Below are 25,010 nucleotides of genomic sequence, written 5' to 3' on the forward strand. Positions count from 1 at the left end.
TACAGCAATTAAAAGTTGGTACAAAGATGGTACATATCAAAGCTTGTTAGATTTAGTTGTTTTTTTTTATTGGATGTGAATGACTTTTTCCTGACGAGAGAATTTCGGTTCTGAGGAAGACGACCAATAATGGATTCTTCGAGTACTGGAGATTCCAGTATTTTACCAGTGGATCCTGTGACGAATTGTTCCCCAGGAGAAATTCCTAATACCCCATCCGAAGATGTTCTGAACATGGACACCCTCTCAAATGATCATAAAAACAATCGGTTGATCGAAGCAGACGTTCGAACATCGGAGTCAGACTCACCCAATTCAAACTCAACAAATTCGGAGTTGTTGTCTGGTAAAAATTTAACTTTCTCGCCAGAACATGTAGCGTGTGTGTGCGAAGCTCTTCAACAGAAAGGAGACATCGAGAGGCTTGGTCGGTTTCTTTGGTCTCTTCCTCCAAGTGAACTTCTTAGGGGGAGTGAGGCTGTGCTCAAAGCTAGGGCCACGGTGGCATTCCATCGCGGAGGCTATAGGGAGCTGTATGCAATTCTGGAAAGTCACAAATTCGATGAAAGCAACCATGCTTTTCTTCAGCAACTGTGGTATAAAGCACATTACATGGAGGCGCAGAAAATTCGAGGAAGGCCGTTAGGAGCGGTTGATAAGTATCGTTTACGACGGAAGTACCCATTACCCAAAACAATTTGGGACGGGGAGGAAACTATATACTGTTTTAAAGAGAAATCGCGACAATCTTTGAAGGACTGCTACAAAAACAACAGATACCCTACCCCAGACGAAAAAAGGAATTTAGCCAAGAAAACGGGCTTGACTTTGACTCAAGTCAGCAATTGGTTCAAAAACCGTAGACAACGAGACAGAACGCCTCATCAAAACCCAGGGTAAGACCAAACAGCTGTTATTCAGACTAAACCAGGATATAAGTTTCCTTCCAAATTGCTAGCAGTTTTATTTTTGTTATAAGGAAGTCACAAAAAATTGACAAAAGAAGTAATTTTGCAAAAGACTGCCATTGAATGCTTTCCAGCATGCAGTTAAATGAAGCACAAATTTGCGGAAAATTTTATACTTTTATCAAATACTGTCAATGTCAATGGGAAAAGTTTTGCTTTTGTAATGGCAGCATTTTCGATTAAAATGCTGATTTATCCCGTGTCACGGTATTAAATTTTTCACAGTTTAGACTTGTTATAAACCTTTTGCGTAAGTTAAAACCGTAAAAAAGTCAGCGCCAATTCTAGAATAACAACATTCTCCTAACAGTGATAAAACGATACTGATGTCATGCTTTGTAGTTGTATTTTATAACATTCTCGATTTCAACACAGAAAGATATAGTTTAAAAGAGTGGAAAGTCCCCGCTTGAAGATAGTTTGTAGTAGAACAATCTTGCAGATATTCTCGAGCTGTTTTTTTTTAAGTACTCTGATTACACTTAGTAGTGCACTAAGGGTTTTAACAATTTCAGTACTTTACTACACACTCAAAGAGAAACGAAAATAGGAAGATAGAATGAAACTACTTCAGGGCACTTGTGTCTTTTACTATTCCCGAACAAATGTCTTACATCAGATTAAAAATATTTTCACAAAAGACAATTTTGACCGTGACAAATCGATGGAAAATGAGCTGCCGTTCTTTTTTAATTCCAAAATTGAAACATTAACAAACTCAACAAGAGATAAAAAATCAGTATCTCTTTCATCCGGTTTATAAAGTGGACTTTTCTGGTCCCATGTGTGTAGCGGCGTTTATTCATTTCGCAGCTCGTCATAATTTTGACATTCTAACAAAAAACGCGTCCTCTTTAATTTACCACTGAAGCCGACAGAAAACGAGTAAACACTAGTAAGTGAATGGTGTCGCGAGGTCCATTTGTTGCTCTCCTTCTGTGTAAGGGCCGCCTTTTATTCAGTATCTAAATAAAAAATTAATGGGAAATTTATTTCTAATGACTAAGGTCAAATGAAAAAATTCAGCAGGGGCCCTCATGGAATGTGTCATGCGGATTAGAATGGGAGGGAGTTTACCCAATATCTTTTGGTTTTGGATAAGACATGACGTTTGTGGGTCTGGTTTTTGTCAACTCTCTCTTTCTCTCTCTCTCTATCTCTCTCTCATATTTAAACAAAAATTGAAACCTTATAGTACATAGTGTCTCTCACGTCATTCGAGAGTGTGAGGATCTCCTCAATACTCTGATATATTCCATAGTCTCGTTGCTTTACAGTGTTATAAATCCTTGCATGTAACGGCATGGTATCTTCATTGTTACTGAATAATCTTAATAATTAATGACTGTAAATAGGGAGTTTTTGAAAATGTCTATCACAATTCATAGTTTTAAAAAGAGTCTTTGTTCAAACAGAAATCATCTCATACATAAGTAAAAAACACGAGCCTAGATGACTACTAAAGGCTAAATCTTTAAACTACATGTACTTTCTACTGGCTGGAGGATTTATTTACTTCGGTAACAATTTAGTTTTTATTTAGATCATCTGAGTATTATATAAGGATCTTAATAATTATTGATATACAATATAGGCCGATCATATTGTACAGGCGACTATATGAAGAGAGATGCAGGATTATTTCCTGTCCTGTTGCATTGACCAAGAAACGTATTGAAAATATTTTTTACTGGTTCCAATTTTACAATACAATTTACTAGTATATATGAAAGTACGGCATTGACACAGTATTCAGACACCAGTATTCCCGAAGAAAACTACTAGAAGAACACTACAATATCAGAACATGTGATGTAGTGTGATCATGTGTCAAATTAATAATTTTGGTAAAATTGTTTTGTAAATTAAAAACAATTATTGTTCCCATAGCGATTCAGAATTTGGGAATCGAAAAACGTGTACAGGAGAACAGCTGCCTTCCATCTCTAAATGTTTCCCTATCAAATACACGCTGGCACACTAATAGCCCATCGAAGATGCGCATATATATAAAGGAATATCCATTTCAGGATATTTACATTTACCCCTAGTAAATGACATTGCAGGTAAAGATATTTTACCTAAAAACTTAAATATTTCATTCGAAGTGAATAGTCGATTTTTATTCTAAAATTGTAATTGATGGTGTTTTTTTTTAAAAAAAAAAAGATTATTTTTTTTAAATGTAATTTACTTGAAATTTGGTATATTCACCAAATGTGAGATGCAATAAAATTTACATGATAAAGCTTTATATTTTTATTTGCCTTATTACAAATACTTTTGTATTATACAGAAAAAACGTATTAAACCCACTGACAAAGGATATTGTGTAAAACGAGAATCGTTGAATGAAATCGGTTATGAAGGCAATATTAGTTTGTAGGCACGATTTATTGTGAATAAAATCCATAACATTGTTCCGCAACGTCAACAGATACTCCGCGTAAATTAACTTCTTTTATCGTCTTCATAAAAACGTAGATTTCGGTTTATCAGGAAAAATGACAATACTATACGAATTTTAACGTCCCATAGAAACGCGTGTTGCGTATAGGTAGATCTGATTTGGAGATGAAATCAAAAAGCTTTATTTTTCGTTTATTTGGTCTAGATCATTTGAATCAAATATCTTAAATGATCGAAATTACATTTCCGGTGCACTCTCCTACGAAGAAAATTACACCTTGGCGAGAAATATTGAAGTTTTAAACGCTTGAAGTTTTATCCTCTTCGGGCCGAACTGGGTAAAAAAATTTGTTTCACTCGCTGTTGACCTTTTGGCGAAAGATGGACCAGCTTTTAAGGGCCAATTGAGGACACAGGCTACCGTCTTTTGATCGAGCTCTTGAATCTAATAATTTCGGTTATGAACTTGATTTTTTTGTACCAGTATCATTATCTCCACATGATTTTCTTGTGGGAGACCCTTGAGAACATTTCTCAATCATTATGTTTTTCTCCCTCTTTAATAAAATCATTGACCTTATACGATAGTTTACATTGTGTCATTTCACTTAATGTGGATTCTCTCTCTCTCTCTCTCTCTCTCTCTTCATAGTGGAGACTTTTTAAAATATAAAATAAGTACATTGTAATAACAATGCATAAAATGCGTAGGATTTTAAACTGAGTCCAGCTGGTCAACCGCTTATTCGTTTAAGGAGGTATACTACATCGTCATAATTGTTGACTTTCTTTTATAACACGAATGGAAATATGAATATCAGCAATATTCATCTACTCCTTTTAGATTTCTTTGCCTAGCTGAGTAACTCAGTACATCAGCCTGCTGAACTGTAGATCGAGGGTTTGAGTCCAGCAGGGGTTTTAAATCATTTTCAGATTATTTTCTACTAAAACTGCATTTTTGACTAAATAAAGTACATTTGAAAGTTTTTAATTTCAAAATACCATGGTACACATCCTTCACTTTTCACTCATATCAAATTCCTCAGATGTAGTATTCACCCTTAATCGCATTCAGCTTATCATTACTGTGAGAAATGTTACTTTAAAAAGCAGTTTTCATCAAATGTATTTGTTAAGGAACACGCGCGCGCGTGCGTGTGGTGTGGTTGTTGGTGTGTATGTTTGTGTGAATATCACTTAGGGCAATTGTTTATATTAGAGTTGATTGCAATCTCTGTGATATCTGAAATATTTCAAATGCAGTGTGTATTTTGTATGGTGCTCATGGTCATCCTAAATTTACGTTAAATGAATATATCTCGCATCGTGTGACAGTGTGGAAAGAATCCCATCGCTGTCCTTTAACAATTTTCAAACTTAACAAGATGGTGGCACGGTCTAGCGTAGGGTTCCGCAGGTCGTGACTTCAAGTCCGTGTAATGGCAAAAGTGGGTATCCTGATCTAGTGAATTTCTCTGTACTTTATATATAAATGCACAAAATCTAACAACACTCTTAAACCCAAAAAGTGTACATAGGCCTATAAAATAGGCACAAGGTCAAGAGAGAATACTATTAAAGTAACCCAACGACCCGACACGAACAATAGAAATGGTCAAATTTTCGGGACAACCCGTCCGTTCCTCAGAACTAAGAAGTTAATTACATGTGGAGAAAAAAAACCTAAATTGATAAACACAGCACTATTTCTACAATAAACAAAATAAACTTACGGTCTACAGAACTACTTTTTTCATAATTTTTGAAATCTTTTTAGCCATTACAATCAGTAAATCCAACTGATCGGAAGTGCTTTATGAAGTTTCATCAGACCATTTAATGCTTTACTGATTCCCATCCGAACTTCATGGTTTTGTTTTGTTTACACACAATATATATGTATATATATCCACTGTCTGCTCGCACTTCTCATAATCTATTGTCGAACTTTCTATATCACAAAATTTCCATACATTTCATAAAATACTTCTCACAATTTAGAAAAGTTAATCAACTGATGTATTAAGTAAATGAATGGGGAATTAATGAATGAAATTGATTAATAAATCTAATTGCTACATTATATTTTAGATTGATTGCTAATTGAAACTTGTAGTGCGAAGTAGCTTATTTTAAATAGTTCATTGAAAATTTGTTTAGACAGGTAGAGCACGAATGAATTAATTGGCTTAAGAGCAGTATATTTCCACCATCAGGATCTTAATGACGCGTTTATTATTTAATCTATTATATTGAAGCAGATACAGAAACTGTCGCAGCGTATTCTCTTGACGCACCACATTTTTGGAACGCTTTTAATCGTTTTTAAGTCGGCAAATTTGTTGCATGCATCTGAAACATAAAGCTACAATCCTGATTTAGTGTACGCTTAATCAGCCCAGAGGGCGCATCAATCGATATGTAATGTAAAGTGGACTCTGTCTCCGGTATTAAGGTAAAATTTGCAATCAAACATTAATTAGTCGACTTCAAAACCGCGCATTGGCTAAATCACGCCCCCTTTTTTCATTTCCTCAAAGCCATGCTGTTTTGAATGAATAGCTGCTGAGATTTTCTGGGCACTAACAAGCGTTCTCGGCCCCTTTGCCTTGTTTTAGATGCTCTAACATCTGGGTATCTGTTTTATCTGTCTTTATTCCTCGCATGTATAATCTACTAAAAAAAATACCCGTTAGTTTACCCTGCATACAGTGAGACTGCTCAAAATTGTTTTTGAATCCAAAATAAGGAATCATGATTCCGATAGGATGCAAATTTTGTTTTAAATTTTAAAAATTAGTAGCTCTTTCTTATTCTTCTTTTTTTTTAACCAAAGATGGATACCAAATATTTATTGCGAAAAACAAAATCCATTAAAGAAACTGTTGATATTTGATTGTTCCGATATAAACGCTAATACAGTTGACCAACAATTGATAAGCAACATGAATTATATTATCCTTTGGAGTCGCCCATCCGCGGAAATGTGTGTATTACCAAATTCGCGGACTTAATGGTTTTATATAATTCATTATTTGCATATCTCCTTTAAAATCAAACGCCTAATAGTTTTAAATTTCATTTAAATGTTTTCCCACTTTCCATAAACGGTGTCAAATTTCGCCATATCGGCGTGTCACCTTTATCAATAGAGCAATCGCTTTGGAGTCCGTCGACTCGAATTTCCTCCACACAGGAGCTGTCGTCTGCTTGTTTCACCTGTTCTCCTGCCACTTGAATTTTACTTTGACAAACAAAAGATGGTTCTTATATTCATTCTGCTAAGTCTTCATATGAATTCAGAATGGGATTCTCACAATAACAATTAAAACTGACAAAATAGCAGCTCCGAATTGTTGCATTATTTTGTAAAGGTGTCAGAATTTTCAACATCAAAGGGTGTTCAAGTACATGGACGGATCATTCATGTAATTATCTATATCCACATTTTAAAACGTAGTTGTTGATAGTTAAAATATCTTCCATTCATGCGATTCGGCATCTTTGAAGTAATAATTTCAGACTTGATCCTGGAATTGCCATATAGATAATGGCAAGTACGTTAATATTTTTTGTTTTGTTTATTTTACATTCCTTCGAGAAAATGTTGACCTATACATGGTACCCGAGGTCTTTGCAGTAAGGGCTCTTTCACGTGCCAACGCCTGTTAAAGTCTCATTTGAGTGACCCACGACCCCCGCTCCGAAATGTTGAGCGTTTTGCGAAGAAGCAGTCCAAGGAGTACGCTTGCTTAATGCTTATCATAGTTACTGTGTTTATATTTTGACGTATCAAATGACATATTATTCTGAATTCAACGAGAAGTTACTTGTTGAATGACATTTTATATTAATTCATCAATGTATGCTTCTGCTTGTTCTCTACATAGGTAACCGTAATGATAACGAAGTTAACCGTAACGATAAGTAATCAACGAAAGTTAACCGTAACGATAAGTAATCAACAAAAGTTAACCGTAACGATAAGTAATCAACGAAAGTTAACCGTAACGATAAGTAATCAACAAAAGTTAACCGTAACGATAAGTAATCAACAAAAGTTAACCGTAACGATAAGTAATGAACGAAAGTTAACCGTAACGATAAGTAATCAACAAAAGTTAACCGTAACGATAAGTAATCAACGAAAGTTAACCGTAACGATAAGTAATGAACGAAAGTTAACCGTAACGATAAGTAATCAACAAAAGTTAACCGTAACGATAAGTAATGAACGAAAGTTAACCGTAACGATAAGTAATCAACAAAAGTTAACCGTAACGATAAGTAATCAACAAAAGTTAACCGTAACGATAAGTAATCAACAAAAGTTAACCGTAACGATAAGTAATGAACGAAAGTTAACCGTAACGATAAGTAATCAACGAAAGTTAACCGTAACGATAAGTAATCAACGAAAGTTAACCGTAACGATAAGTAATCAACAAAAGTTAACCGTAACGATAAGTAATCAACGAAAGTTAACCGTAACGATAAGTAATCAACGAAAGTTAACCGTAACGATAAGTAATCAACGAAAGTTAACCGTAACGATAAGTAATCAACAAAAGTTAACCGTAACGATAAGTAATCAACGAAAGTTAACCGTAACGATAAGTAATGAACGAAAGTTAACCGTAACGATAAGTAATCAACGAAAGTTAACCGTAACGATAAGTAATCAACGAAAGTTAACCGTAACGATAAGTAATCAACGAAAGTTAACCGTAACGATAAGTAATCAACGAAAGTTAACCGTAACGATAAACCCACCTGTATTAAAATGTAAGCGTAATGATAAACACTCATAGTAGGTGATCTTTACGATAAGCACTCTAGAATAAACACTCTAGAAGAAGTCAGTGTAACGATAAGCACTCTAGAAAAAGTCAGTGTAATGATAAGCACTCTAGAAAAAGTCAGTGTAATGATAAGCACTCTAGAAAAAGTCAGTGTAATGATAAACACTCTAGAAGAAGTCAGTGTAATGATAAGCACTCTAGAAGAAGTCAGTGTAACGATAAACACTCTAGAAGAAGTCAGTGTAACGATAAGCACTCTAGAAGAAGTCAGTGTAACGATAAGCACTCTAGAAAAAGTCAGTGTAATGCACTCTAGAAAAAGTCAGTGTAATGATAAACACTCTAGAAGAAGTCAGTGTAATGATAAGCACTCTAGAAAAAGTCAGTGTAACGATAAACACTCTAGAAAAAGTAAGTGTAATGATAAACACTCTAGAAGAAGTCAGTGTAACGATAATCACTCTAGAAGAAGTCAGTGTAACGATAAACATTCAATAGAACATAATCGTAACGATAAAATCCCAGCGGAAGGTAACATTAACAATATCAAGGAAAGGTAATCGTACGATAAACACCTAGTGGGGGGTAACCGTAAAAAAAAAACCCACTCAATTAAAGGTAACCGTACGTAACGATAACACTAAAAATGTAGCCGTAACGATACACACTCAGAAAAAGTAACCGTAAAAATACCACACTCAATAAAAGGTAATCGTAGCGATGAACATTCAACGAAAGGCAATCGTAGCGATGAACATTCAACGAAAGGCAATCGTAGCGATGAACATTCAACAAAACGTAATCGTATTAAATACACTCAAGAAAAGCTTGCAATGCATGTAACAATCAATAAAAAATAACCGTAACTATAAGTTCTGATTAAAAGGTAACTGTTACGATAAACACTCAATATAGCTACATAATTCAAAACTCAGTTTGAATGTTCGTACGGGTTTAGACAAAGTTATTGAGCACAGTGAATCATAGAGATGATTTTCTTGATGTCTTGATGCCTCTTCTACAAAGAGGGAAATAATTGATATCTATACCGATACTTCTTTTGTAGCATCTTAAAATAGGATACTTGGAACAGAAAAAAATATCAGCCCTTGATATACATATTACGAAGTTGAATATTTGTCATGTAATGTATAATCAGAGATATACAAGTTGTAATAATACGCATAAATACAGCATCTCTCTCTCTCTCTTTCTTTGTCTCTCTTGTTAGTTGGGTATGAATTCTAATTTAGGTAGATTTAACTTAACAACAATGTTCTTCGATATTGGAAATTCCCACATGGAAACATCTTTGTAGAATGGCAAACTTGAGTTTATCCATATTTAGGATAAGCTAACTAGCGAGAATTAAAGAACTTCTCTGTTTTCAGCCATGAAATTACAATTGACAGGGGCATAAACTTTGCCTGAAGCTAAACGTCTTTTCCAATAAACTGTTTTAGAATTAATATCTCCATCCTACCTGCATCTTCATTTGCCGCTTAATTACCTCAACAGAGGGATTTTGATCAAACACTGCGGGGAGCACATTGCTTCTGTAGGCTCCCTCAATGACCTTTTTAAAATAAGAAAAGCTCTTCTTTTGTGTTGTCATTGAATGGTAACCTACTAAATGGCGTCAAAAGAAGAAAAACTGGCCAGGATTTTATATTGCACATGAAATTAGGATTGGCAGGTTTAATGTAGTCGGAAGATTCACCATGATTTTTTAAAAACAGTTTTCACGGTGTTCAATTTTGCAAACATTTTTGAAATAAAATCTTGTACATTTTCTGCAATTTTTATCTTTTTGAATAAAAATTAAACTAACTGAAAATGTATTTTCACGGTTGGTTGAGGAAGAGGAATGGATTCGTTTATTCAAGATATGTATTATATATACCCCTTGGAAAATAAAGTGACAATACAATGTGCATAGTTGTGAAAATGAAGATGTAATAATATATTACAATGTCTTTGCAAGTTTGAAAATGAGAGACATCTCTGCTGGAGGAGCAATCAAATTCTGCATTTTGCTTGTCTTTAGGGTAGGAGAATGGAAATTGTATTTGTCATATTTTAGCCGCAGCCACTTGAATGTTTTGCTTTGATCGCATTATATAATAGAAACTACGCGACATGGGTTGATCAACCATTGTCAAAATAGGGATATTGAACTTATATCATATTGGTACAAGTTGGGTGAAAGTGCGCGAACTTGTGATTCCATTTTACATCCAACAAGTGTCAATAGCAACCTTTTTATTATAAAGCTAAAAATATTTCAGGTATTCTGTATTTATTTATCAATTTCCATGTTAAGTTTAGAAACTGTTGCATCATTGGCGCTGATATGAAATCCAGCAATTTCACAGGCACGCACTTTCTCAACGTTCACTCAACTGCATCGATTATAATACTCGTGAAATGTTTCAAATTATGAATAATATTTCCTGGTCTTCGAAAGTAAATCAGAAGCAAAATATTATAAGAATACGCAAGTTTCGGGATAAGAGCTCTTCTGTGTAGGAGGTGCATTTAGTGTTTCACTTTGAATGTCTAAGCGGGACAGAGTGCATCTACAGTCAGTAAGGAAAACGTTAAAAATATAAAAAGCAGCTTCTGTTGAAAATGTAAATATAGGGAATATCAAATTCTATCGAAATAATTTTTTTATAAAATAAAAACATAAAAACAATGTCATATTTGCAAGTAATATCCGATACATAGTATGTACTAGCAACGAAATAACGTGAGGTAATAAGCATTTCATATATTCATGTACTCCCTGAATACCTACATGTATTTCTTAGTTGGTTTGTGTATCAATCGAATTCCAGTGATGGAACTGCGTATATAAAACTTACTATCTACTTCATTTATGCAATGATGGGCATTTGTTCTCGCGTTACTGTGTACGAAAGATCTCTAGAGGAAAATTACTCGGACGCGTCTCGAAACTTGTGTATGATTGGGTGATTGAGGGAGATAAGCCCTCTCACGGCTCAAAGGGCCGTGAGAGCGGAGCTTTCCCTATAGGTAACACGTATATACATGTTTAAAAGGAAAATATAGAAAGCTAATGAAAAATGAAACCACACCTATGGAATTTTAAAATTTTGGTCCCAATGGGGATTCGAATACAAACGCATATTACTTATCAAATAAACATCGAAATGGGTACCACACCTTCCCATATGATATATGGTCCGCCATCTATGTTTACAGCTAAAGCACAATAACATTAACTTGTACCCGAAAGGTTTCGGTGTGGATCCTGTTATTTCAAGAAAAAATGACGTTCAACAATGACCCAAATATTGCTCGCTATAATAGCTTGAAATCAGAAATATTTTTTATTATGAACAAATTATCTAGCTATAAAATGATATGCTATATTCTTTCGATTTCGTGGGGATCCGGGTTAGAATAGGTCCTCAGTACCCCTTGCTTGTCGTAAGAGGTGAGACTAAATGTGGCGGTTTTTGAGGCCCCGTGTTACAGCAAGTGTGGCACGATAAGATCCTTCCCTGCTCAAAGGCTGCAAGCGCCGAGCATAGGCCTACATCCCTTCACCGGCAATGGTAACGTCTCCATATGAGTGAAAACTTCGCGAGAGGGACGTTAAGCAATATAAAATCAATCTATCGTAATTAACCGTTTGCTTTCTCAATTAGACAACGTATATTCTGTAATTGTAAAGACGTTGTATCTGCATATTACTATATACTTCTATATGATTTTAAATAACGTGCTTATTTTGCATTCTCTGAGCCAAGTAATATGAGCAGAAACGCTGTGAAATAATTCATAAACACCCGGTTTATTTACAGTGCGCTTCAACGGATTTATCGCACCTATAGTTTTTCAATAACATTGTCTGTTTTGATGAACACTGATGCGAATTCGTGTATTTAATGACTTGTTTGGTCGTAAAAGTTAATATGTATTAAAGACCACATTGAAAAATATTAGAGCCAAGTGAACAGTCGTAGGATCGGTCTGTGACTGCAATGTATAATACATGTTTGTTATCATATTACGAAAACATGGCGGATTCCTTCTGTTGTTCTAATGGTCGATTCGTGTTTTGCATATTTGTAGGCTGTTGAGATTAACAAGTTGCAAAACCGAGCATTGCAGACTGTGTCTGTAACAAATCCACACCACAAGGAATGCCCGAACATTACGGGGGGAAAATTTCAGAGCTATATAAGTGGCGCGATTTTGGGGAAAAGCAGACGGCATCGTACGTCTTTATAACGCATGCGCAAACCTTAATTCCTATTTGTTATAATAATACTAACTGGTACGTGTAATTTCATGTATTGTCTACTCAAAACTTGATACAATAAATGACTTTTATGCCCATGGATACTCTTGACTTTTACGGTAACCTTTCTATCACGTGACACTACCGAATGTAGATGAACAAAGAAGGACTACTAAGTAATAAACTGCAAACAAACAAAACAACAACCCCCAAAAACCAACGGCTTACTGAGGATGTATCGGGGATGTCTCTTTAGCACAGTAACGTCGCAAGAAAGGACAACCCTATTGGTGTAATTTATCGCCTAGGACTACTCTACCGGTGTGATTTATCGCCTGTTAGACAAGTTAAGACGGAAGACCACCTCAAATCTTATGCATAATTTGGTAATTTAATGCACTTAATGTATTACCATTTATACAGGATATTACCCAAATGGTCGAATCTTATCGCAAATAGGAAATCTCAATTATGTATTTGGGATATCTACAAATTCAATGGAGTTCATTTGCATATGTCAGAACGCTCAATAAAATACATATTTCACGGACGGTCAATATATGAGATAAGGACTGTCAGCGCTTAAATCCCCAGTGCACCCGGTAACATATTTCTGTACTAGTAGCGTCCCGGTCCATTACCTCTGTACTGTATTCGTTATCATAAATAAACACAAACCACGGATTTATGGTCTATTAACATTGTCCTATGGCGAAAAATGGCAACCTCCTCCGCTGAGTCTTTTAAAAAAAATTGGAATTAATTACCGACTAGAAATTCTTAATACCGCAGTATTTCTTCCTGCAAAGAATCTTCGTATCTTCTGACACATCCCCTGGGGGTTTTTTTTCAGCGTAATTTTTTTTTGTTCACTTCCATTTTTGTATATATCCGATATATATTACCCCGTTATCGTGAAATCTTGGATGCCAAAATTTAATATCTCGTTATCTGATAAACCAGCGGACTTTCATTTACCATGCCCAGTTAATACAATAGGAACGGCGGAGCGCATCAATACACTGTTTAATATTGAATTTTAAGTGTGCATTAACGTTCTGCTAAAATGCTGTAGAACATTAAATTCACATCCGTGTAACTTCATTCACATACGGCATACAATGAAATGAATGACAAAATACGGAATCGTTCAGATATGAAAAAAAATTCAAGACTGTATAAACTCCACGAGAATTTTGCATTTAAAAACACTATTATTAGCTATGTTTGCTCGCTTGGACAGAGGGTAACTTCTACCGGGATGAAAACATTCGATTAAATATTCAGGGAACTTTCACAGTTCCTAGTAATCAGTATAACTAGATTGATCTTTGTCTTCGATGACTTATTCCATGTATTATGAAATTCCACTGAATTGAAATAATAAATGTTCGTCAACGCCCTTTTATGAATATATTATTATTATTATCATTATATTATTATTAGCATTATATTATTATTACTCTTATCATCATTTTGTGATTTCTTTAAAATTTGGGATATCAGAAGGTGGCATCTCTTAAAAATTGAAATACTATTCAAGTTTTGTCCATTATCCAGCAAACTAATGCAAATTACATGTTTATTGCATGTCAGCTGATCTCTGTATGATGTAAATGTAGCTTTATTTCAATATCGGCTTACGACTCGGTGTCCAAAATGTTCTGTGTTCATAACAAAAATTTCTAAAATAACGGCAATAAACCAGGACGATGGCGACGTGTATGGGCACCGTGTCTGGTTAGTGATATCAATGGACACCGTGTCTGGTTAGTGATATCAATGTCTTGATTTATTAATTCTATCTTTGAAATGAAAACAAAAAGATGAAATATACATTGGTCGATACAGTTATCAGTGATGAAAGTAAACAATGACATTAAAAAAAATAATGACGGTACGGTCTTCCACTAAGACAATTCAAGGAACATTAAAATTTAATTTGCAAGAAACTACGGTGTCTTTACAATCAGATTCATGTTTCATAAGACAGGGGTGGCAGCATGTGAACACATTGTTTCGAATAAAAATGGAGATCCGTGTAGCGTGTATTCTTGTGTTTAGTTGTCAACAAAATAAAGTCGGAATAATATTTTTGGTAAAATCCAAATAAATTTTGATCAAACGATCACATGGATGGGTAATTGAATACCATTTAAGGAATAAATGGTTAGTTAGTTAACAACTGTATAGATTCCTCCATGTTTCTATTGTTTTCATATTCCTCGTGATCCAAACAAACTTGACGTATACATGTATTCCTTATATCTATATTTCCTGATTCATTTATTCTTTACTGAGGCAGGTTTTTGTGTCAGTTTGAAACATCACTTGCAAGTCACGTTTTTTTTTTATCGAGAACAAAATGCAACGACACCATTACTTGATATTAAAAAAAATGCATCTCAGTTAGGATTCTGAAGGCAGATTTCCCGAATTTCCTCAAGTGGTGTGTATATCATGAGTACAGAAAGTCGAAATGTTTCTAATCACGGGCTTTTAGCAGTTTCAAATATTAAATCACCATCTGCGGTGTTAGACGCTTCCATGGATGAAAAAAAAAAACCATTGTACACCCAGACGTACTAGAGAGCCATGCAACTGTACGTGTGGACGTTCCTACACAAAGCTTCATTAATATAATTCAGTATACTATCTGTGCTCTTGGTAATTGACGAGTTCAGAGATGTAGTAATAATCTTTTGACCACAGTCTTGAAATTTCAGCAATTGTATCCGAAAGCCACGTGTTTTAGCTCCTCGTATTAAGCAACACACGCACTCCATCACTTGTCACTTATCAACCATAAATTATTTGTTCGACCTTCGTTAATATAATGATAGGATTACTGCAAATTAACAGCATTGTTTAGGAATCAGACGAGACGTCAAAAGAACATCGACCAACACAAGTCCGAAATAAGGGTAGTAAAAGAACTTATAGTTGTTAAATAAGAACTAATTCATTTTCCTGTTGTGAATTTACAGAATTAAATATGTTCAAATCAAATCAAGGATATCAAAGTATTTGTAAAATACATGTATAAAAGCAAAGATTATTCTGGAACTATCTGTCCCATGGTATTCGAAAAAAAGACGATGAGTTGGTTTATTTATTTTAGGTCTGATTTTTTTTTTTTTTTTTTTTTTTACTCCATATCGAAAATCACCAGTTGTAGGTGAAATGTTACAAATTAGACATAGTCACAAATTAGACATAGTTACAAATTAGACATAGTCACAAATTAGACATAGTCACAAATTAGACATAGTCATATATGCATGGTGCCCGGCCCAGGGCTGCAACAGTGAGCATTCTATAATGTGTCAATCATGGGACCGCTGATTTTAAGGTCTCATTCGAAAGACCCTGCGACTCTCGCTTCTCAATGCTGAGCGTTTGGCAAAGAAACAGTCACTATATTTACGTCTTATGTTGGACTCGGACAAGGCACGAGAGCGAGGCTCGAGTTCACGACCTCCCGGTCACGAAGCGAACACGTTAACCAATAAGTTACCACTGAGCCGGGGGTGGGGTGGGGGGAGTTGATATAATAGTTCAATCCTAAGTAGTACACAGTGTTAAATCGGTTGAACTAATCCTTGTAGGGCAGTTATTATAATTATCATCATTAAAGGTATATTCAACACTTTCATGAAACTAAACTTTGTTCAAACATGTTACAATGATGTAATTTGCCAAGAAAATGTGATACGCATGCGTAATTTAATGAAATTTAATCAATATGTACTGAAGATAGAGCTAAAAGAGATTAACTTGACGAATTATTGATGTTTGACGGTCAAACATAACACCTCCACATCACGGTAAAATACGACATACTCACATTTATAAACAAGGAGATTATGTGAATTAGCAATTCAAGTGTGACTTCATGGCAGAGAGAGAGAGAGAGAGAGAGAGAGAGAGAGAGAGAGAGAGAGAGAGAGAGAGATTTTCTTGTATATTGCATATATTACTATAATACCATAACATTCTTTTTGTTCCAGTTCAATTAGTATTTTAATTTAATCAAATCTTATGTAACCTAAAAGAAATGATGATGTTTAGATAAACTGATACTAAATATGTATAATTTCAAAGGCAAAATAAGAGATATTTTACTAATAATCAGTTTAAAGGGGATATTATCTTGTTTGGATTGGTATGGTTTTTGTACTTATTTCTGATTATGTATATCTGTTAATTTGAAAAAGTATGCGGTGTCCTCTCACTGACCGTCTACTCTTCTTAAAGTGATTTGTTATTTGTTTGATTTTTTTCCCTTCATGATAACGACCATACTCAGCGAAGATGAATATTCATACATAATTTTGACCCACAATTTTGTAATCAATGTCTTATTTTATAAATAAATAAAATCTTCCACCTTGGACTGCATACCCTTGAACTGAAAACAACTGAACGATTTTAGTTCATATAACGCGTTATTTTCAGAATTTCCAAAGTTAAATCATTAGTTCGTTTCTGGGTAACACATTGACAAATACAATTATCTTTTAAATATAGATTCTCTCAAGTAATATATGAACGATGTGTTCTACAGTTGCTTAGTAAAATACCCGTATGCATACGTCACAGTGGTGTGGTTTCATCCAATTTACATAAAAACACTCCGAGGCGTCTACAAAAATGGATCGTCGTATTTTCTGTAATAGATGATCCAAGGTGCTAAAATTCAATTTTACTGAAATACATGGTCCAATAAAAGGTCTAAATTCAGTTCTATTGTAATAAATGAACCGAGATGTGTAAATTCAGCTTTACTGTAATACATATATGGTCCAACACGATGTCAAAATTCAGCTTTACTGTGATATATGATCCAATACATCTAAATTCAGCTTTATATACACTGTAAGGTACTAGTATAGTTTAAAAGAGTGCCTAAATTCAGCTTTATATACACTGTAAGGTACTAGTATAGTCTAAAAGAGTGCCTAAATTCAGCTTTATATACACTGTAAGGTACTAGTATAGTCTAAAAGAGTGCCTAAATTCAGCTTTATATACGCTGTAAGGTACTAGTATAGTCTAAAAGTGCCTAAATTCAGCTTTATATACACTGTAAGGTACTAGTATAGTCTAAAAGAGTGTCTAAATTCAGCTTTACATACACTGTAAGGTACTAGTATAGTCTAAAAGAGTGTCTAAATTCAGCTTTACATACACTGTAAGGTACTAGTATAGTCTAAAAGAGTGCCTAAATTCAGCTTTGCATACACTGTAAGGTACTAGTATAGTCTAAAAGAGTGCCTAAATTCAGCTTTGCATACACTGCAAGGTACTAGTATAGTCTAAAAGAGTGCCTAAATTCAGCTTTGCTGTAATGTATGATCCAAGATGCGTAAACTCAGTTTTACTGTATCAACATATGATACAATTAAAATGCACAAATCTAGCCGTACTGTATCAAGATTTTACTGTAATACATTATCCAAGTACTTTTTAAAATGATAAGTTTCTACATGTTGTGTTGCAAAGAACGAATCCTCAAATCTACAGCACTTAGCAGACCTGTAGTTGACCAATGCATTGATGAGTTTCATCATGCAATAGGAGAGGTCGATCATCACGACAAAGAAACACACCTGTTACCCGCAATAAATAATCGATTTAACTCATTTTGTTGAAATTTGAGATTGTTTGGATAGTAAGAATGATATATCATAGATGCAGTAGAAAATGCAGGGATAGCAATAATAAAAAAATACTGGCATTCACGATTGTTCTCCTGATATATTGAAGAAACACGCCAGATTACTACTTACAACTTGTAAGGCTTATCTTAGATTTTTTGCATTTCTTTAAACATACAAGCTTTCCCATGGTGCTTTTGAAAACTTGGGACAAAATTTCAAACAACAGGAAATATACATGTCTGTCGCCAGAGTAGCCATGTACAGTGTGCATTTTGTTTGTTAACAAGAACAATTAGCATGCGTTTTGAAGAGGATTACGTGACTACTTATAGCGAAGCGCCCCCATTGTCATCCTTCGATCATGCGCAATGACGACCGTAGAAACAACTTCCGGTCTTTCAAGGCTAATGAGGGTGGGAAAATCTTGTAGAGTATTTCAAAACAAGTGGATGTTTTGCTATGTTAGCGGGGGAGTGTGACCTTGTTAAGATAAGATGTCCTGAGAGTGGGCCATTTTTGAACGTAGCCTCAAGAATGAGGAAGAAGCCTTTGAAATTTCAGGACTTAATGATCATCTTTTCCTCTTAATGAAAGATCTGGTTAAACAACATCCTTTCTAATTTGAATATCATGAAGTACTATATATCATTTCAAACGCTTGATAATAAGAGTGAAACGATTTCAGTCCTGATGTAAACGTAATAAATGTAAATCTAAACTGAGATTTTACCCGAATATGTACCAGTATGTACAAGTAAATGTACAAATAAACTCCAAAGTTGCCTTTTTTCAACTGTAACATATACATGTATTATAATATGACATGCGAAGATCCCGTCCGGTCAGAATAACGTGTAAACTGGCTTCAATAGAACCACATTACATGTTGATAAATGGTAGCCATTGCTTGCCTCTTAATTAATTGAAGTCACTAATTTATAACGGTTTTCCTACACCAGAGATTTCGGTAGGAATTTACACGGTTAAAAAATGTTTTAATATTTTGGGAATTGTGTCTTATCTATTCATATATAAATGTCAATCAAGATTTCATATACGACTTCATGGCTCTAGTCTAATAACGCATAAAACATTTTCAACCATTTTACCAATTTCGTAAATTTTCTGTAGGTATTTTGCAAGACTAAACCTATATTTCGTAATTGATAACTGTACCCATCAATCAGAGACTTACCCGGATGTTAAATTCAAACTGTAAAGTTGACGGAATTAATACCAGTTACCCGCATAATGAATGGCGCGCTTCAGTGTCTATTGGAATTATCTAAGAGCAAGTAAAATAAATTCGTACATAACTGAAATCTTGGTTTACCTCCGAAACAAACAGGTTCCCTGCTAACACACACATATACTCTCTCTCTCTCTCTCTCTCTCTCTCTCTCTCTCTCTCTCTCTCTCTCTATATATATATATATATATATATATGGTACAAGTTCGCACAACAAAGTCATATAATCATTTCGAAAACTAATGGGAGAGGAGTGGGTTCTGTAACTAAATCTAATAGATTTTCTCATTATTGTATAATAACCTCGGGTGAAGAAAGACAAGAAAATAATGTCAAATGAATTTAAAAGTTTTATAAAGAACAAATCAAAGGAGAAAGCGCCCCCAAACGCTCAATATATGTGTGCTGTGTAGAATTTAAACACATTTACACATGAAATTTGAAGAAAAGAAAGATTAGTTTTAAAACATCAACATTTATTTAGAATATTCTTTCATAGTTTATTATTATTATTATTATTATCATTATTAGCATCGTCATCATTATTTTGCAATCGCCATTGACCCCCCACCAGCAAATCTGAAAATACTTAAATAAAATTGGCTTCTTAAATATGCCACTAGAGGTGTTTTTGAATGATAAAGCTGTACAAGTGAAAGTAATTCGGCAGAAGTTTTTGTAACTTTCTGACACCTTATTTTAGAATCAGCAGTAATAACAGCTTTTTTAACAGTAAGGCAAAGTTATGGGAATAACAAAATGGGTGCTGTGGATGATGTATTGTCAGAATTTAAATACTGAACATGAAAAGACGTTTTCTTTTCGTTTTAGGAAAGAAATGCTAGAAGAAAGCATGATGCATACGTTTGGGCACCATCAAGCACACCATCATCAGCATCTCCATCACCAACACCACCAACAGCAAATGTGTAACAACGGTCAAATGATGATTCCACACGATTATGGTAGCGATCTCGCTATGTCCGCCAAAATGCTAGATGCGCGCCTACCTGATGACGTCAGAGTTAACCTGTCTTTTGTCAAAAACGAACCCCTGGCTCCGTCATATCTTCGTCCTCCACCATTCGATCATTCTCATCACAGGTTTCCGCATACCATTCCTCCCGTCTGAGAACGCTCGACGCGCCATCTGGCGTTACAGTGACACTTTCCCCCTCTCTATAGACAGCGATGCGTCGTAAACTGGTAGGTTTTGTCGTGTCATGTTATATGATACTCGGGATCTACTGATAATTCTTGCCTTCTTTAACTTTATCATGATGATAATAATTACGATTCGGTGATGGTCGGACAATATGACTGCATTCCAATTTATTGAGGGCATATTACCGACAATTGTCTGCGTTTTCGACATTCATTACAGTTTTATTTTTCAGTGCTGAATTGTACTCTTATGACATTGCATGTTTCGTTGTACACTGATCATAGTGTTAAATCGACACATCTTCATTTTTTGATATTTTCTTTTTTTAATGATCGATTTTTAGGTTGGTTTTGAGCATACGTGTTTTCTGAACAATGACTAGAAAAGCAAATCGCCTATTGTTGTAGGGGATGAGCTTATATATAGACGTTGTATCTCTCACCTAGAAGGAAAATTAATGTTGTCATAGTTACAAGACAATATTTTTCTTGTATGGTTTATACCTTTGTACAACAAAAGGTTTGAAGACATGTAAAAATTTCAGTCCTAAGCAAAATCAAGATCTGCAATTGTTTAATGAAAACTATTTTATATTTTACATGTTGAGAACATAAACCTTACCGTAAATTGAGGCAGCACCCAGTTAACATTTCATGCAGGAATATTGTTTTAAAATTAGCAAGGTGTAAATATAAAACATTGGGAATGTACCAGCTTTTTCTCGGGTACATATACATACGCTACTTCAACAGGTTCAGCAACAAATGGAATGATTAGTCACAGAGTTTGCTGGTTATATATTATGTATACAGACCTGAAAAAATTATATTTAGATTCAGAAACGAGCATAGCCAATTTTATTTCGTAAATTAAAAAAATCAAAATTAAATTAAAATTGAAAAACATTCAAATACGAAATAAAATTTACATAGGTTTTTTTTTCCTTAAGTTATGTCGATCTTGGCGCGCTTTTATTCATAAGTTCATCAAAATAGCATCTCGATAACTGAACTTAAATACAAATTATTTTCGTTACCATAGTTCATTTTTAAATGAAGAAATGGATATATATATATATATATATATATATATATATATATATATATATATATATATCACAAAGTCGATTGATAATACTCGACTAGTTACTTTAATTCTACAGGTGCATACTCCTGAGGGATGGGAAAAAAAACTAGTCGAGTATACTCAATCGGATTTGTGATATTTCTATGTGTAGATATATAAAAGATTTTGTAAGTTCAAAATGTTGTTTATTCTGGGGTATATGTGAGTATTTACATTGTCCATGCATCCTTGGAAGAACCGCGTTTTTCACTCTGTGTGTGTCAGGTATCCCGGTGTTTGGAGTCCATCAGACTCTGAATTCTCTATTTTGTGGCTTTTTACTTAAGAATACAAGTATTTGTATCGGAACTCTTTTGTTGTATGGGGAAATGATTTTGACATGTGTACAAACACGGTGAAGGTTTTGATGATTTCGGAAGACACCACAACTTGTAATGGTTGATTTCGAAAGTGCAGAATTTTAACTTCTGGTAAGTCTGACAAACAGTAATTATATTATCTTCTTGTGACAATCGATGTAAACTTGTATATTTATTTTGATTTTGTTCAAATATTTTCATTAAATGAACAACTATCAAATTTTCATTGCTTTGTTGTAAATTTTCAATGCAAGTAAATATATTTGAAAACAAAGAGATTTCTGAGGACAAAATAACGTCATGGCTGATAGCAGGTCATCATTTTGTGATAATGATGCGGAGGATATTATAGAATGACATCGTAAAACTTACTTTAAGGTTAAAATACTCATAACAATTTTCTTTGCTACTTTGTTTCAACTGAAGACGCAAAAGTAATATTAACTCGGTCGATATTTCTTGTCCTATGTATTCACCAATACTTAATACTAAAGTCCATATTTGTATAATACTACATATACATATTAAACAAGACGAATTGGAAAGATGAACTTTGATATTTTAAAAGCAGATGTTCGTCTTTCCCTCTCAGAAAAACGAGAGGAAAGGAGGAAGTTTAAAAGTAGTAATGTGTAGATTTGTGACCTCTCAGTCGCTAGAAGTCATTAGCGTTCATGCGATTCTAAGTACGATGATTTGATGCTTTCTGATGCACATTTTACAGGGAAATTATACAATTAAGCAATTAAAATTCAGACGTTTACTTTGAGCTTTTTTCGAAATTGTGAAACCCATGAAAAGCAATTTGTGAATAATGTTGGGGAAAGTGCATAATTATTACACTCCCCCCGCCTCTCCACCGAAGAAAAAGATAATTTCATCATTAATACAAATTTTTATGTCTCTTATCTGTTTTGAACACTGACTATATATAGTACATATATATATATATATATATATATATATATATATATATATATAATATATATAATATATATATATATATATAACAAAGCACTAAAATAACCAACGACACGAACAACCAGATTGTCAAACTTTCAGAGAATAATAACAAAAACATATATATATATATATATATATATATATATATATATACAGGTTTTGGAAATTAAACGAGAAGAAACATTCCTGGGATATTAGAAAAATTCACTTAATCAAGGAATATCATTGTTAATAAACTAAATTCGTTTATCTTTAGAAAGCTGTTTATAAATGCATGTTATGTGTATGGGCGGCAGAAAGGGTATAAAAAAAAAGAGACGTTATTGCAAAACAAACAATTATTTCTCAAAAGCATACTGAAATACAAAACAAACCATCTTAAAATAAAATCAACAGACTCTGTTGCAAAACCAACGATCACCAATGCAAAGCCAACATTCATTAACTGAATTGACGCTAGATGGCGTGCAGAAAAGACAGACATTATCTGAATTGACGCTAGATGGCGCGCCAGTCTATCTACGTAATCATTATAATTATGTGTACATATTCCCACGAAATTGTCAATCATGTCGGACTCTCAGAACGCAAACATATATATCAGAAGATGCAAAACTTTTCTACCTTGAACAGAATAACAATATGAATATGTGTTTAGTTGTTTGTTTTTTAGCCTTGTTTCATTCCAATTCAATCTAAATTCTAAAATTAGATCTATGGTCTGCTTTTTACAAGTCAAAAGAGCGAAAATCCTGGACGAAAAAAACTCCACAAAAATATTAATATTTGAATTTGGTAAAAGTTACGTAAATCTAACTTTCCGCAAAAAATAGGGGGGCGGGGGACGCTTTTGGCCCCGGGGTCCGAGGACAATATCATTTAAACGATGAAATATTCTATTTGGATATTGAAGACCTCAGTATATTCTACCCTTAGCCTAATAATGATAAATGGTAATTACACGTGTTAATTTATGGCCTTGGTCTAGCGTGCATGCTGCGGCTGCTGAATAACTGCCGATGTTTGCAAGAATGCTTGTCTGCTATTGTTCTGTAGGCCTAACCATGCTGCTGTTACTGGTCTCTTGGTTAGGCTTAGTTTTCTGTAGTAACGACAGGGTCGGATCCAGGAATTGCGGGAGGGGGGGGGGCGCAACTTTATGAGGCAGGGGACCTTGAGGCTTTCAATGGGTCCAGGGCGAAACCCTTCAGTGGATTTTACAGATTTTATAGGGCTTGAAATACGTCTCCTATGTAGTAATTTTTACTATTTTCTGTCATTTTTGATAAGGTGAAATCAATGAAATGACGTAAATCTTAAGGATTTGGGGGGAAAAATATAAGTTCTCCCAATAAAAATAATTCAATAAATCAAAAGATTTTGTCGTTTATTTCTTCGAGAGTGGAAGAAATCATTGATTCTTTTATCGTTTACATTTTTCTAAACAAGGGACCACGATTTACCTTAGATTTGAAAATCTCAAGGGGGGGGGGGGGGCTGCGCCCAATGAACGGCAACGCAGCTTTCAAAAGTTTTGCAGCTTCTGATACGCATATGTAGATAGACTCCTGCGCCATCTAGCATTAATTCAGATAATGTCTGTGTTTTTTGTGGGTTTGTGTGTGTGTGTGTGTTGTTGTTTTTGCACTCCATTTAGCGACAATTCAGTTAATGACTGTTGATTTTGCATGGATGATCGTTGATTTTGCATGGATGATCGTTGGTTTTACAAGGGAGTCTGTTGATTTTATTTTAAGCTGGTTTGTTTTGTATTTAAGAAATAAAACTTATAATTCTTTATTTAATGCATGCAAGGTGAAGATAACGAACAGTGATCAATCTCATAACTCCTATAAGCAATACAAAATAGATAGTTGGGCAAACACGGACCCCTGGACACACCAGAGGTGGGATCAGGTGCCTAGGAGGAGTAAGCATCTCCTGTTGACCGGTCACACCCACCGTGATTCCTATATCCTGATCAGGTAAACGGAGTTATCCGCAGTCAAAATCAGTGTGCCAAGAACGGCTTAACAATCGGTATGAAATACGTCAGACAGCATTTGACCC

At 34.5% G+C, this 25,010-nt stretch overlaps 1 protein-coding gene across 1 annotated transcript; it reads left to right on the forward strand.

Annotated features, from left to right (window-relative positions):
* Nucleotides 1–129: 129 nt before the first annotated feature.
* LOC125650370 (homeobox protein SIX4-like) lies at nt 130–22,197 on the forward strand. The gene is made up of 2 exons (XM_048878607.2): nt 130–896; nt 20,199–22,197. The coding sequence occupies exons 1-2, from the start codon at nt 130–132 to the stop codon at nt 20,497–20,499; spliced, it is 1,068 nt and encodes a 355-aa protein (XP_048734564.1). The 3' UTR covers nt 20,500–22,197.
* The last annotated feature ends 2,813 nt before the right edge of the window (nt 22,198–25,010 follow it).

The sequence above is a fragment of the Ostrea edulis genome, chromosome 5, assembly GCF_947568905.1.
Source record: "Ostrea edulis chromosome 5, xbOstEdul1.1, whole genome shotgun sequence".
NCBI lineage: Eukaryota > Metazoa > Mollusca > Bivalvia > Ostreida > Ostreidae > Ostrea > Ostrea edulis.

What these genes read in the sequence shown, in the direction of transcription:
- LOC125650370 (XM_048878607.2), top strand. Translation starts at nt 130, where the DNA reads ATGGATTCTTCGAGTACTGGAGATTCCAGTATTTTACCAGTGGATCCT. An exon ending in ACGCCTCATCAAAACCCAGG is followed by an intron (nt 897 to 20,198) that starts GTAAGACCAAAC and finishes TTTTCGTTTTAG; the next exon opens with GAAAGAAATGCTAGAAGAAA.